Raw genomic sequence first — 15,410 nt, 5'->3', positions numbered from 1 at the left:
TCAGTATTATTTTGGTAGCTAACTGACACAGGTCGTTATGAGGTCATAACTGTGGCGTTTCCGGTGATGGGTTTGGAGCAGTGGTTCCCAACCTGAGGCACCCTTACCACTAGTGGTACGCGAAGGTCTTCCAGGTGGTACGCGAGTAGATTCTGTATTTTTTACCGAAGGGTGGGGTTGAATTTGAGTTTTTTAAGCCGTCGTCGTAGTAGAGGTGTCGTCGTCGTCGTGGGTAGGGGCAATCCTACCAATGACGGCCTACAGGGAACATATCTAGTTGTAAAGCATTGGGATTCTTACCTAACCAAATTCCGTTTTAATATATTTGATCACAAGAATTCCAAATGGACCCCTTACCGAAATCGTATACTGCGCCTTACAATGGGCAGTTTATATTCGGTGGAAATATTTTGACCGCATTAGGCGCACGTATAACTTATGTAGGTTTTATTGTTTATTTCACACATTCAACAATGGTGCTTGTCGCCTATTAAGGTCATGTGCACCACGACAATGATATTTGTAATGTTCATGATCTTTGATTTCGTAAATTTTCCGTACGACTTCCACACTCGCACGCTCCCAGCTTCAGTCTCTCTCTCTCTCTCTCTTTCTTTCACGCACCCGGACTTGTTCTTCAACGCCGACTTCTTACTGGCATTATGGGATTTTGAGACAGTGCTATGGCGTTGAGGTTAGCGATGAGGAGCCCAGATAAACCTCCGACACACAGAATTTGGTCCGAACAGGGATTCGGACCACTGTCATTGGTGTCGTGACGCTGGCGCTCAACTTATGTAGGTGGTACGCGAGCACTGCAGAAAACCTCGATATGGTACGTGGGTGTGAAAAGGTTGGAAACCACTGGATTAGAGGCTCAGCAAATCCTTTCTCAAAATCCTGAAATTTTTGCTAAATGCTAAAAATAGACTGCTGATAATTGCTGATTATTAATCCAATGTTACAATCTTTCTATAGGCGCTATAGGGTTACCATGTTGTGGAAATCTGAAGAGGACACTTTTTCAAAATTTTGAGACTTGCAATAACGGAGGAAAATCATGAAAAATAATTAAATTTTCATAAATGACTAGAAAAAAGGTCAACTCTCCAGCTCAACGCCCGAAATACAGTTTTACTTCTACCTTATCCGTTGGTTGACTTAAAAAAGTCAGCTTTCCGGCTCGGCTCCCGAAATAGCTACCGGGCCGCTGCTGCAGTGCTGATTTACTGTATCTCAGTCGGATTTGGCCCTACATTTAACCAGAATTCTCAAAAAAACAGGACAAAATCTCAAAAAAGAGGACGTTTGGGCGTCCTCCGAGGACACTTTCAAAAATGTCAAAAAAGAGGACGGATCCTCTTAAAAGGGGCCGTATGGTAACCATATAGGCCAAACACCGAACCTTCAAGTTAATCTTAGTTGCACAATGCGTTGGTTTATCAGAGAGAAAAGCATACATGGCGACGCGTGTGATTGCATATTGATTTCTGTGAAACTATCTGTCCGAATTCGAATAATCTCATCCAACTATCCCACTATACCCGAAAATCGCCAAAAAATCCTTATCCATGCATAGTAGGGTGGAATGAAAACGACTTTTTTCCAAATCGAAAAAAGGAGATTCTTAAATCCCGACAAATGACTGGAAACTTCAATAAGAATTGAATTTAGGGAACCCACCAATTTCTGTGCGCGAGGGGGTAAAATAGCATATCTCAGCAACCACTGGTCGTAGAGTCATTATATATAGCTCAAAAGCTGCAGAAACATCATATTTATATAAGTCTTAAGAAGAAAGTTTTCTCTGTTGTCAACACAAAATTAGCTATAGCCAAAAAAACAGTAAAAATGCGGGTAAACGACGAGAGTGACTACATACTCAAATGTGTTGGGGCTGCGGGAAGCCCATCCTGGTTACGTGAGGTACCAGTCGTTTGCAACCGAGGTGAATACAAGGTTGCAATAAGAAGATCCAGAAATTGGGGGTTGCCGGCTGGAAAATGGGGGCGATCCCCTAAATTCAATTTTTATTGAAGTTTCGGGTAATTTGTCGGGATTTAAGAACCCCTTTTTCGATTTAAAATAGAGTCATTTTCACTCCACTCTAATACGTATAGTTCTTCAACTTGAAAACATCTCAAGAGCAAGGTGTGATGCTTTTCCTACGGCCGTACTGTAGCCTACTTCTATATTTCCATAGGTTAAACCAGTGTTTCGCAAACTATTTTCATACGACGCCCCACTGGACCGCAAACCTGGTATCGAACGTCCCCACCCCTATTCCCGTTCATTGCACAGTCACTGCGTTGTCTGGTTAGTTAGTTGGAAAACTCAATTTTACATAAGGAACATCTGCGGAGAGCGCAGGTGACGATTTTCGAGCAAGACAACCGCGAATAACGTAATCACCATATTCATAAATTTGACTTTCGTGAACAGATACAGCTAGTAATTCACGAATTTTCTCTTTGCCGTACTCAATACCGCCTATTAGTTATCGACTGTGAAAATTGCTCCTGTCCTGGGTGGCTCGGCTCTTAAGACTTTGTCATATCGAGCCTCCCGTCTACTTTGCACGTCGCATTTCACTGATACATTTTTGTAGTGTGACGTTGATATGTAATGTATACGAATATTGATTCTCTCTCTCTCCCTCAACGTTTATTCTCAGCACCTCCCAATCGCCCACTTTATGAACCACTAGGTAACGACTTCAGCAGGAAAATGCTCCTGCCTTGGGTGGATCGCCTTCAATTACTCTTGTTCTATCGAGTCTCCCTTCTACACCGTGCTTGTCTGTATACTGCCTTTCACTGAATTGCATGGTTGAAAAACGAAAATTTCTCATCTCTGTCCCAGCCGAAATCACATCGCAAATTCATTGGCTAACCTCACAGGTACACAAGATACAGATCGACATCACAAGTAGCATTTTTAATCGCGCCCAAGATGATTGATTCCGTACCAGATATCGGCAATGATATCCCGCGTCTTTTCGTCACAATACTGACGTGTTATGAGAAGTCAAAATCAGTACGATGCTAAAATTTCCCGACGGCCACGCAGTAAGTCAGCTCTCGGACGAGCTCCGCCCACCCACTTTGCACACTGAGAGCTTTCACAGTGTCCATTCTCTCACCGTAACGGATCAGCCTTCTGACTTTCTGTGCTGTAGACGCGCACCACGCCGTCGGCGAACGCGGCCACCAGTCTCTCCCCGCCGCTGCAGACATTGACACGAGATTAGAGGTCCGAAAATTGGTCATCTGACCGAAAGGCCCTCGCTAATTTTGAATATTCTTAAATCACAAAGAATCAGTTTCTCGCTACACTGCAAAATCTTCTAAATGCAAGTGCGTGCGTGACCAGCCGCTTCTCACGCTACCAGCTTGAGCAGTTGTGCAATGCACTGCAGACAATAAAATTACATTAGACGCATGGGTTTATTTTCAAAGCTGTCATCCACTGTTTGGTGCTATCGAATGGTTCGCATTTATAATATACTAATTTTCCTCACTTTTAGCAGTTTCCAGTCTCATTTTAAAGTACCAGTACCAATAGACGAAATCCCAACACTTTACTATTCTTCGAAATTACAATGAAATGTCGTTCTTGGCCGTCTGAGTCTCGAGTCATATGACTTGGTCCGATTCATGCGCGATGACTCGAGTCCAAGTCGAGTCAATACACAGAAAATGACCCGAGTCAACAGAAAATCGTGACTAAATTCATTACAACCATGCTGTTATCCCACAAATACAAATGAGCTATTTGCCGATAAACCGTTCAAGTTTGCCGAATCGAGTAGGAATTTACGGCTTTACTTCTACTTCATTAGCAACGCTGACTACTTTTACCACCTTTGCGCATGAACGACATGGCCCGCAATCGCACCATCGTTAACAAGTGCCACAAAATTAGGTAAGTAGACCACATTGACTTACAAAACCTACCTGCTCAACTTCATGTCATAGATATGTTCAGCCGCGCCTTGAAAAGTTTGAACCAGTTCACCATTCCTAGCGTCCCACGATCTACACGTGCCGTCGAGCGACGCCGTGTAAACCAGATGTCCAGAACTCCCACAGTCCCATAGCAGTTTCGTTATTCCACGCTGCGAAACACAGGCATAATATCGAGTCACAGTTCAGAAATCGGCTGAGCGCTCGATTTTTGTTTAAAAATAATTTTCATTCGCAGGGGAAAACGGTGGCCGTGGCAGACCGCACTTACTTCGTGCTTGCAAGTATGACGCAAGATCCCCGATTTATGATCCCATATATGCAACAGTCCGTTCAGGCACCCAGTGGCGAGCAGCGGTAATCTAAGAAGAGATTACATTCAAGATCCTCAAATGCTACCATACATACTTTTTATGGCCGCAACCCTAAATTTTGATTGGAAAATGTTTCGCGACCTCACCTCTCAATCCTGCGCATTAGGGCTGTTCAAAAATAACGTTTTTTCCTGAATCTTGCTGGTTACTTGATTAAATCGTTAGGTTGCCTTAAAAACCGACGCACACCAAATTTGAATTCATTCCAACCAATATTCGCGGATTTCATAGAGTTTGAAAATTTTGAATTTGCCCAATAATGCAAAAAAATTTTTTTTTAAATTTTCCTTCCAACCATATGAAATTGTTGTGCTGTCTTCAAAAACGATTGAAAAAAAATTTGAATCAATTCCAAGCTGCAGAAGCGGAGTTATTCAAGTTTTTTTATGATAATTCTGGGATGATCCACCAATCAAGGATAATCCCATAAATATCAAAGAAAAACTGAAATAAGTCCACTTCTACGGCTTCGAATTGCGTCAAATTTGTTTTGCATCGTTTTTGAAGACAGCGCAACAATTCCATGGGGTTGGCAGAAAAATTTGAAAAATTTTTTTTTTGCATTTTTAGGCAAATTCAAAATTTTCAAACTCTACGAAATCCGCGAATATTGGTTGGAATGAATTCAAATTTGGTGTGCGTTGTTTTTGAAAGCAACCTAACGATTTAATCAAGTAACCAGCAAGATTCAGGAAAAAAGGTTATTTTTGAACAGCCCTACTGCGCATGTATTATACTGCTAACACATAGCATTACAGGTCACTTGTAATTTTCCCGGAAGGAAATTTAACCGTCCTATTGCTTTCTATGCTCCCGACACTTTTATCTTCATACTAATGACCAGACACCAACCTTGCGTTACAGTAGGTGGCGCTTCAAATGACGCTTCGACTGATCTGAAACCTTGTTTGCACAGAGTTCACATCGGCTTTTCCTTCGATTTTGCAAAATGAACTAAAATATTGAGCCGGCGAAAGCGTCCGCTTACTTGACATTCTTGTAATAGTCGTTGGTTTTTAATTTTCGTCTCAGCTACCACGGGGGATAAGCAAACGACCCCATTGCGGTAACACCCTAGTTCAGGGAACCCCTAATATAGTTCTATTTAGAGAGATCATCAATAACAAAGCACTTGAAAATACTTTCTCAGATTACTCAAGTACTTATAGGCCTACTCCTTACTCAAGTGGCAATGTTTCATACTACATACTACTACACCCGCTTCTAGCATTTCTCGAGCAAAAGTACTCGCTTGTAACACTTTGGAATTTGAAAAGTACATTGGGATTGAGTTGACATCACTTTTCTGAGCAAAATCGTCTAAAAAAACGCGTGATATAGCCCCTGTAACACGGTAACCGACTACTTTTTGAAGGATTCTACCTATTTGTAGTGTTACGAGTCCTTTTGCAGAAGTCGCAGAGATTCGTCTTGCATTTTTGAACGGAGCCAGCTTCAATTCAATCTACTTTGTAAAACTACTCAAGGCTGTTCCGGGCCACATTTTCTATTTATTTCTACTTTTAAATAGTGTTGTGATGAGTCGGCAATCGCTGGTTCTATTTGCAATTCAGTGGATATTCCTTAAACAGAAGGAGAAATAGATATATAATACCTATGATGGAAGTTCAACTTTGTAAACACGAGCAAACACGAATGCACAACTGCTTGAACTGCTGAACAGACAACTCATAATGGAAATGAAGCCCCCTTCCGGGAAGGTGGGAAGACACAGAAAAAAATGGTTGCCATATTTGAGATTCGGAAGAGAGAACACTTTTACAACTCGACTCCCAGTAGACTTGCTCTAGCATAATATAGATTGAGATTAAATTTTTTTTGTCACCCATGCCGACAGTGCCGTCGAAATCCAGATATCGCGTCATTTATGGCAATTTTTTAGTTGCGCCTGTACAGTAGGGTTGTTCAAAAACAACTTTTTTTCCCAGATTTCAGCCATTCACTGATTAAATTGACAGGTTACCCTAAAAAACGCTGCACACCAAATTTGGTTCAATTCCAACAAGTATAAGACTCCGCAGATCTAATCAAAAATTTTAATTTATTAGGGAAAATTGAAAAAAAAATTGTTGAGCTGTCTTCAGAGACGATGCAAAACAAATTTGAGTGAATTCCAACTAGTAGAAGTGGAGTTATTTGAGTTTTTCATTGATAACTCTCGGATTATCCTTGATTAGTGGATAATCCGAGGATTATCAACGAAAAACTCAAATAACTCCGATTCTACTAGTTGGAATTGAGTCAAATTTGTTTTGCAACGTCTCTGAAGGCAACAATTTCATGGGGTTGACAGAAAAATCTGAATTTTTTTTTTTTAATTTTTCTGTATAAATTAAAAATTTTAATTGGATCCGCGGAGCCCTATACTTGTTAGTATTGAACCAAATTTGGTGTGCAATTTAATCAGTGAATGGCTGGAATCCAGAAAAATAGTTATTTTTGAACAGCCCTACTGTACAGTCGCATGGCTGTCAAAAGCTATATAGCAGGACCAATCGCGAAGAAGAAGGACATTCGGGCGTCCTCCGAGGGAAAATTCCTCCTAAAGGGGGACGTATGGTGACAGGAAGGACAAAAATATGCGGAGGTTGCCGCCGGCGTAGTAAAAAAGAACGTTGTTGGTTTAAAAAGAAGGGAACAAGAAAATTGCGAAGTAAACTAACTATTCATGGTCATCTATTAACACTTCAATAACAGATCAGGACAGAACACTTACTTAAGTCGTGGGCATGACAAGACGGCGGAGATAATGTAAAAAAGGGCAATTAACATTGTTATCAGCATATTCCCAAAGTGCAATAAATTGCATGTGAATATGCGTAACCGCAAGAATCTGAAAATTTCACCTGTCCGTGCCAAACGACGTAACAGAAATCCTATTAAATGAAATTACATTTTATTTAATATTCCCTATTTCAACCGAATAACGGTATCACTTACGTTGATGAGAAGGCAACGCATTCGACACTGTATCCATCGCCGTCACCGTCGTTTTCTGTATTCTGAGAGTTGGGCTTCTTGCAATCGTATGTGCCCGTGACCTGCCCGAGTTCAAATGTCAACAAACAAATCTAATTCTAATCTAATTTGTGAAATGTATCTACGCTCTAATTTAAATTCTCCATCGAATTTCTAGTTTCCCTCAAAATGACACGGTGGTATGGTGCGAAATCAGACAAGTCTGGTGTATGAACATTTTCTATTCGCATGTTCATTGATTTGATATAAAGAGAACTTGATTTTTGTTGTAGCCTAAGGCCTATTTCTTTTCCCGAATTTATTTGAATTTTCGAGTTTGTGAGAACTCAATAATTCTAACCTAATACGGAAAAATGTGTAGCTATAATTCTGATTCCAATCAAATTTTAAAAAGTCGAAAATTTTCAAACTGCGCAAATATCAACCGGGCAGCAATATCTCACCTTCCCAGAAGCGGCGCTAATCAACTTGGCTGTGCCATCGAGTGACGCAGTCGCTAGCAAAGAGCCGTCGTGATTGCAGGCCACGGCGCAAACGCTTTCGCTGTGAGCGTCTCGACCTACGTAAGAAATGATCAAATTAGATCAGTGAAAATATCAGTATCTAATATCGATCTTGATAACATCTGAATGCAGGGTTGCCAAGTCACAAGGCCCCAAGTCACAAGTCAATCCCACTTTTATAGTTTTGACTCGAGCCAATTCGAGTCATTTTCAATTCACCACCGAGTCAAGTTCGAGTTCAAGGCATCGAGCAGAGGGTCGAGTCCGAGTCCAAGTCATTGTGTTGACTGCTCAGTTTCCAGGTAAAGTCTTGTTAAACCCACTTTTCATAACTCTGTTTGGCGACGTCGAATGGTTCGCATTTAAAATATACTAATTTTCCGCGATTTTAGCAGTTTTTGATCGCATTTTCAAGTACCAGTACCAATAGACGAAATATCAATAGTGTGGTTACCTTACTATTCTTCGAAACTATAATGAAATGACGGTCTTGGCCGTCTGAGTCTCTAGTCATATGACTTGCTTCTAGTCATGCGCAATGACACGGGTCCAAGTCGAGTCAATGCACAGATCAACTCGCTGTTGCCATATTTTGCGAAAACGACTCGAGTCATCAGAAAATCGTGACTCGGGTTGAGCCATGACTCGAGTCATTACAACCCGGTCTGAATGCTGAACTAAAATAAATCGCGTTTCTAAAGACTAAAATTTCATCACTTGGTGACCAGATTTACCTACGAAAACCAGTCCAAAACATTGACATATCAATGAATTATATACTTTACTGCTTAACAGGAGGTTGTGGTTGAACCAACATGTTTGATAATTGGTTAATTCATAAAACCCAAACTACAAAAACAGTCAATAGCCATAAATATTGGCATAATAACGAATTATATAAGTTACTGTTTACAAGAAGGTTGTTGTTGAAGGAACATGCTCAATACTTGGTTAATTACTTTGTGAAAATGAAATCGGTTGAGCTAAATGACGCTGTTCAGTGTCCATGTCGATATATATGCCTACCTTTCGTACTGAACCGAACCTCTGCGGTTTTGAGGTCGATTAGCTTGCTGGTGCCGTCGCAATACCCGACGATAGCGGATTTTCCATCTGGCAGGAATTTACCGGAATTTGTCGACATGCCATGACTCTGTACACATACCATACAGGACTATGAACAGCTACACACAATACGGGACTACAGACAACTTCTGCAATCACTCACGAACATTTGATAAGGTAACATGAATATCATTTATTTTCTCAAAAGTTGGAGCATGCTATATGACCAATATTGTAAGCGTTATTCCAGTTCGGTATCATCAAACAATGCTACAAAACTATTTATTATTCACAATAGGGCGGTTCAAAAATAACCTTTTTTCCTGAATCTTGCTGGTTACTTGATTAAATCGTTAGGTTGCCTTAAAAAACGACGCACACCAAATTTGAATTCATTCCAACCAATATTCGCGGATTTCGTAGAGTTTGAAAATTTTGAATTTGCCTAAAAATGCAAAAAAAAAATTTTTTCAAATTTTCCTTCCAACCTTATGAAATTGTTGCGCTGTCTTCAAAGACGATGGAAAACAAATTTGACTCAATTCCAAACTGCAGAAGAGGAGTTATTCAAGTTTTTTGATGATAATTCTGGGATGATCCACCAATCAAGGATAATCTCAGAATTATCAAAGAAAAACTGAAATAACTCCACTTCTACGGCTTCGAATTTAGTCAAATTTGTTTTGCATCGTTTTTGAAGACAGCGCAACAATTTCATGAGGTTAGCAGAAAAATTTGAAAAAATTTTTTTTTGCATTTTTAGGCAAATTCAAAATTTTCAAACTCTACGAAATCCGCGAATATTGGTTGGAATGAATTCAAATTTGGTGTGCGTCGTTTTTTAAGGCAACCTAACGATTTAATCAAGTAACCAGCAAGATTCAGGAAAAGGTTATTTTTGAACCGCCCTAATTCACATGCATCACACTTCATCGTTTCTTGTGAGAAATCGTACATCTTTTTCTTCCCTAATTCGTAAACCTACTCTGAAGATACGATTTCTCTTCTTACATAGGCCAAAATCTCAAAGAACGCTATGCAATAAGTAGATACATAAAAAACATACGATATTGTCTATTTGGCAAGATGTGCTTTCCGGAAATTTGTCCAGTTATTATTACAGAATGAGTTAAATCCTCCACTACAGTGTTCCAATATTTGATTGGAGTCATATAGCCAATCATAACTTCAGTATTGATAACTTTTCACACACTTCCCCGGAATTGAACTGTAGCCCACCTCATATATTTTACAATTGTCCTTCGGTATTTGCCACAGCCAACACTGCCCGTCTTGTGTCCCGGCAAACAGCACCGCCGCGACAGGATGCCATTCGAGCCACTGCGAAAAAAAATTGATTATTTGCAAAATGTAGTAAAATTGATTCGGTATGTGGCATATTAGTCAAGAGTTACTGCGACTAAGGTTACCAGTGAATGATGAATCGACAGTAGACACTTTACGGCCCAACATTCCTAATCCTAACCAACGCCAACCCTAATAATTACCTAACCATATCTCTCAACTATAATATCTTGATGCTAATGATGCAAACATATCAACTGTCGAGTGCCAAATTCACCAAGAGCCACTTCAGATTCATCAATATTCAAACATCACTTTCATAACGATTTTAGTCATTAGATTTCTGATGCCAAAATCCACTAGTGCCGAATTCACTGGTAAATGTCAGGCTAAATCAATCCAAACCCCAATACCTCCAAGTCTCCAGTTTCGAAACTCCAAATCTTCTGATGCGTTTCCATATTCCACACTTGAATGACACCCGCCATATCGCCGGTGGCTACCATTTTCCCATCAGAACTAAAGCAAGTACAGATTACGCTGTCCTTGTGTCCTGCCGAACAGAAAACTCCCATTCAACCACACTTGGACAGTTGCATCAAATGAGAAATACGAACCATCACAACTGAAAATGGTCTCTCCATTCTCGATATTCCAAACGTAAGCCATATCGTCTTCACCCCCGCTTACAGCCAGAGCCACCTTAGAATTGACATCTACAGCATACACCTGGCCTGTGTAATGATGCAAGACATATTACAATATGACTGCGGGTTGGAGGTACAACATTGCTTGTAAAACAGATATGCTCACCTTCTCCACTAGGCGCTCGACATTGATTAACGTGAGCTAGCAGTAATAATAACAAAGCAAAGTCAGTAAAATCAACTGCACCTTTATGACCTGAAAATTTGGCCAAACAGGTCAGGTTCGACTCACTCTCCTCGGAGTCACTCTCCCGATCGGCATCATAGTCTTCAAAATCAACATCGTCCATCATATCAGCGACGTCATCTATAAGTAAACGGCAAATTCGGTTACACTAGGGTTACCATATTTCTGTGATTCAAATTCCAGACACTCTTTAGCGCCCACTAGTGGATTTCAAAATGAGTTGTGACGTCACACTAGCAAAGCTTTACTCACAGACCAGAGGTGGTCACGGTCAGGTTCAGGAGTATGTGGCTGTGTGTTGGGTAACCGGGACCAAATCCAATTTTTTTTCATCCCCTTCCGCCCAAATAAACAATGATTTTGAGCCGACCATAGGCTAATCGATGCCAATTTCGGGGGGGGTCGCTGTATGATTCTATATCAGGGGTGGGCAAACTTTTGAGCTCGCGGGCCGCATTCAACATCGGAATCCATTCGCGGGCCGCACTATATAAAATTGGGATTATAAACCAAAACGCAATATTGGTATTTGATTACATAGTGAGGACATAGAGATAATGTATGTGCATATTTAAAACAAGCATAACATTGCGTTGATGATATCGTACACGCGTCAGAAACATAGTGGCGAGATTTCATCGGCTGGTCGACCTCAATAACCAATTTGTCACAACTATAGAGATGAAAGTCGGTTGTTCTTAGAACAGGATTGAAATTTAAATCTATGAGTATAGCGATCTATTCATAGATAACCATGTTAGCTTCAAACACGCTTCGACTATGTGTAGATATAATATATTATTACCCCTATTCTTTATAATATATTATACCCCTATCATTACCCCTATTAGCACATCACTGAAATAATTAAAACTGGAGTGGCCAATCAGAAATCACACTCGTGATCCGAATTATGTCAATCTCGTTTTGGATTTCTGTGATGTTTAACAGTTGAAACCTTTCAAACTGCGTGGGCCTTGAGATCGGGCTGTCGCGCCAGAAATTTAACATAAAAAAGAGTATAGGAAGTATTTACCTTAGAACAGTGGTTCTCAATTTTTTAAGACACGCCCCCCGCCCCCCTTATGATGGTGAAAGATTTCGCGCCCTCATATCGTGACATCACAAAACGCAACCAGGATGCTAGCAGACCAAACGGATAGTTTATTGGCATGGAAGGTTACGACTGTGGATGAGATATTTTGAAATATGAAATTCAGACTAAATACAGAGCAAGAACAACAATGAAACGGCTGTAAATCGCGCGAAGCGCGAAAAAATTTTTCAGTTTAGCTCAGCTTCGCGCCCCCCTTAAGATGATTTCACACCCTCAAGGGGGGAGCGCCACCCAGTTTGAGAACCACTGTCTTAGAATTATCATGGTCTAACATACTAAGAAAAAGTTTAATCAAGTCCCTGCATTTATTCGATTTTTAGTACGCATTTTATCAATATTTTTAAAAAAGTTTCTTTTGACTCTCGCGGGCCGCACTGAACGGTGTTGCGGGCCGCATGCGGCCCGCGGGCCGTAGTTTGCCCACCCCTGTTCTATATGCATCTAGTCAATGAAAATTTTTGAATGAATTCTGTCAATAATATTGGTTGTTCCATGTAGGCTATTAGTATATAGTTACTACTCTTCCGCCCGCATGATCAGAGTTAGCGGTAGAGCTGGTGGAGGATGATGAATTCGAAAATACTGGGAGCGTAATTGTACATCGTTAAGTCATGTTCAATGAACATTGTTCATGTCCCATCGATAAGATTGTTCATCAGCCTTATGCCAATCTTTTATGGTCGCGACTCCATCTCCAATTTGAAAATGTTCCGCGGCCCAGATCAAAATTTGACGAGCTGATTACTAAAAGAAGTCGGCAGCTTTGCCCACACTTACTCGCGGGCTATTTTAGAAGCTGATTGCGTTCAACATGTTCACAAACCCCAGAAAAAACGCAAACGACCCCACGTTTGGAAACACTATCTTTGAATAAAGAATTTAAACTGCCTGAACGATATTTAGGAATATACCGTTCTCGTATAATTGCGATTAAACTTATTCCAGTAAATGCAGTAAATGAAGGTTGTTTTTATTTACATTTTATAGCAGTTTTGGCGAGGGGTGGTAGTCCCCATATTAAAATAAATAAATGTGACAGTAAATCGCGCGCAGCGCGAAGAAAAATGTCATGCATCAGCATAAATATTCCCCAAAATAATGTCTTTGTTGATTTACGAAAAAATTATGAGCCTGCGTCAAAATTACGGACATAAGGCATATTTTAGAAATTCCTCCCGGACGCTACTTTGAACAGTAAAATACCGGACAAGTCCCGGAAATTCCGGACGCATGGCAACCCTAGGTTACACGCATTACCCAAATTGACTGTATGGTGTACGTACAGTACATAACAGTCTGTAATTGGAATCTCAGTATGTTTCCTACAATTAAATATGCATAATGACTAATGACAATCCTTTGCATTATGGAAATGCTCCAGTGCACGATATTCACCAGGATTTATAAAAAACGCGAGAATAATCCAGACACACTAGCGAATTTATCTCAAAGATAACTTGCTTGATATAGGGGCTTTAGAAGTTATATTATCCCTGTTTGCGGCTACAAAATAGTTGTTCCTCCAAGTAAGAACATACCGTACGTAAAATCATTCGTAGATTCGCAGTAAAGTAAGATCGGAAAATTTCAACATTAGGGAGCTTTACGCTTTGGCCGGCTTGCGCACACACAAGGTGGGTGTCTGATATTAAAGGCTACTCCAAGTTGTTTCGACACCTTCCTATCTTTTCATTGTATCGCAGTCTTGTGATGTTTTGAAACGATGAAAATATAAACGTGATTGAACACAAACCCTCATTTTGTTCAAGATCTATTTCTTCCGCCACATCATCTTCATATATGTTGTTGTCATCGTCACAATCCATCTTGCACCTTGTATCCTTATCCCCTTTTCGATGCGATAATGCGGGCAAAGTGGCCACTGGTCAGTACTAAAGGTACATACGTAGCAGGCAGCGGTGACACATGCAGTCAAGTCAATCAACAAGTCAACAAGTCAAGTTGGCCAACCATAACAATTCTAAAGTGTCATATTCTGCAAACGCGGTGAAATCATCACTATTTGATTCCCTGATCATATATTCGTGTATACTGTATATATATATTTATCAAATCCATACACAGCAAGATTGTGATATAATGAAAATATGAGGATGTGCGGAAGCGATTTGAACTAGTTTTACAATCAGACACCCACCTACAGCATGTTGCAACAGTAGTGGGACTTGACGGTATTCCTGTAGTAACAAAGTAGCTGGCCGATATATAGCCTAATAGGTTAACTTTGCTGGCTACATAACCTAGAAGCCCTGTACTGAAATTTGCGAGTTCTTCGATTCACAGATATTTACTCAAACCCGGAATTATATTTAGAGAGAATATTGACCTCACCCACCGACACATGCAGCATTCATGTTATTTGTTGCATCCTTTTATGTTGTCCTTTCCTTTATCCAGTATGCATGCCTCTTATTTACATTCCGTAATCTAAGGTGGGGGAGAGAGGGAGAGTCTTTATTTTATTCCAACCAAAATACATAACAAACGGCAGAAGACATGCATGCACCATAGTGTCCTATATGGTGTCGACACGAGCAAATCTCACGGCTCAGTGAAATTGTATCACGTCACAATTTCCATTTGGCTACAGGCAATTTGACGGTCATTTTTGACCGGCTTGCCGAGCATTAAATTTGGTAAAACGGGTATCAATCGAAAGCTAACTCTGCACTGATTACGAAAATATAAATTTTATTCCGCTCGCGGCCCTGGACCCTCCACAATCAGCCTCGAATTTTTAATTGTTGTGGAGATTGGCATAGGGACGCTATGATATCGGCAGCGTTGTAATGACTCGAGTCACGTTTTTCAGATGACTCGACATGACTCGAGTCATTTTCTCAAAATACGGAAATGACTCGACTCGACTCGAGTCTATTTGTGTATTGACTCGACTTTTGGACTCGAGTCATTGTGCTTGACTCGAACCAAGTCATATGACTCGAGACTCAGACGGCCAATACCGACGTTTCATTGTAATTTCGAGGAATAGTACAGTAATCACACTATTGGGATTTCGTCTATTGGTACTGGTACTTGAAAACACGTCCGGAAACTGCTAAAAATGACGAAAATTAGTATATTATTATTGCGAACCATTCGATATCACCAAACATAGTTATAAAAAGTGGATTTAACAAGTCTTTAACTGTAAACTGGGAAGTCA

At 40.4% G+C, this 15,410-nt stretch overlaps 1 protein-coding gene across 1 annotated transcript; it reads right to left on the bottom strand.

The window, feature by feature from the left end:
• Positions 1-2,916: 2,916 nt before the first annotated feature.
• LOC145438314 (angio-associated migratory cell protein-like) lies at positions 2,917-14,183 on the bottom strand. Its single transcript, XM_080315710.1, has 11 exons — positions 13,977-14,183; positions 11,107-11,226; positions 10,830-10,946; positions 10,626-10,765; positions 10,147-10,248; positions 8,869-8,995; positions 7,783-7,898; positions 7,301-7,401; positions 4,237-4,327; positions 3,957-4,117; positions 2,917-3,226 (listed from the first exon to the last, which is right to left on the bottom strand). The coding sequence occupies exons 1-11, from the start codon at positions 14,047-14,049 to the stop codon at positions 3,139-3,141; spliced, it is 1,236 nt and encodes a 411-aa protein (XP_080171836.1). The 5' UTR covers positions 14,050-14,183; the 3' UTR covers positions 2,917-3,138.
• Positions 14,184-15,410: the final 1,227 nt, after the last annotated feature.

Source organism: Botryllus schlosseri, chromosome 4 (assembly GCF_051294905.1).
Source record: "Botryllus schlosseri isolate E-star chromosome 4, Bs_hap1, whole genome shotgun sequence".
NCBI classification, from domain to species: domain Eukaryota; kingdom Metazoa; phylum Chordata; class Ascidiacea; order Stolidobranchia; family Styelidae; genus Botryllus; species Botryllus schlosseri.
The sequence above is the reverse complement of the archived record's forward strand: the minus strand, read 5'-3'. Positions and strand labels throughout refer to the sequence as shown.

Excerpts from the sequence above, each read along its gene's own strand:
- LOC145438314 (XM_080315710.1), bottom strand. The coding sequence starts at position 14,049 with ATGGATTGTGACGATGACAACAACATATATGAAGATGATGTGGCGGAA. Across the intron at positions 10,766-10,829 it reads GACCATTTTCAGTTGTGATG|GACACAAGGACAGCGTAATC; the intron begins GTTCGTATTTCT and ends TCTGTTCGGCAG. Across the intron at positions 7,899-8,868 it reads GGTTCGGTTCAGTACGAAAG|GTCGAGACGCTCACAGCGAA; the intron begins GTAGGCATATAT and ends TTTCTTACGTAG.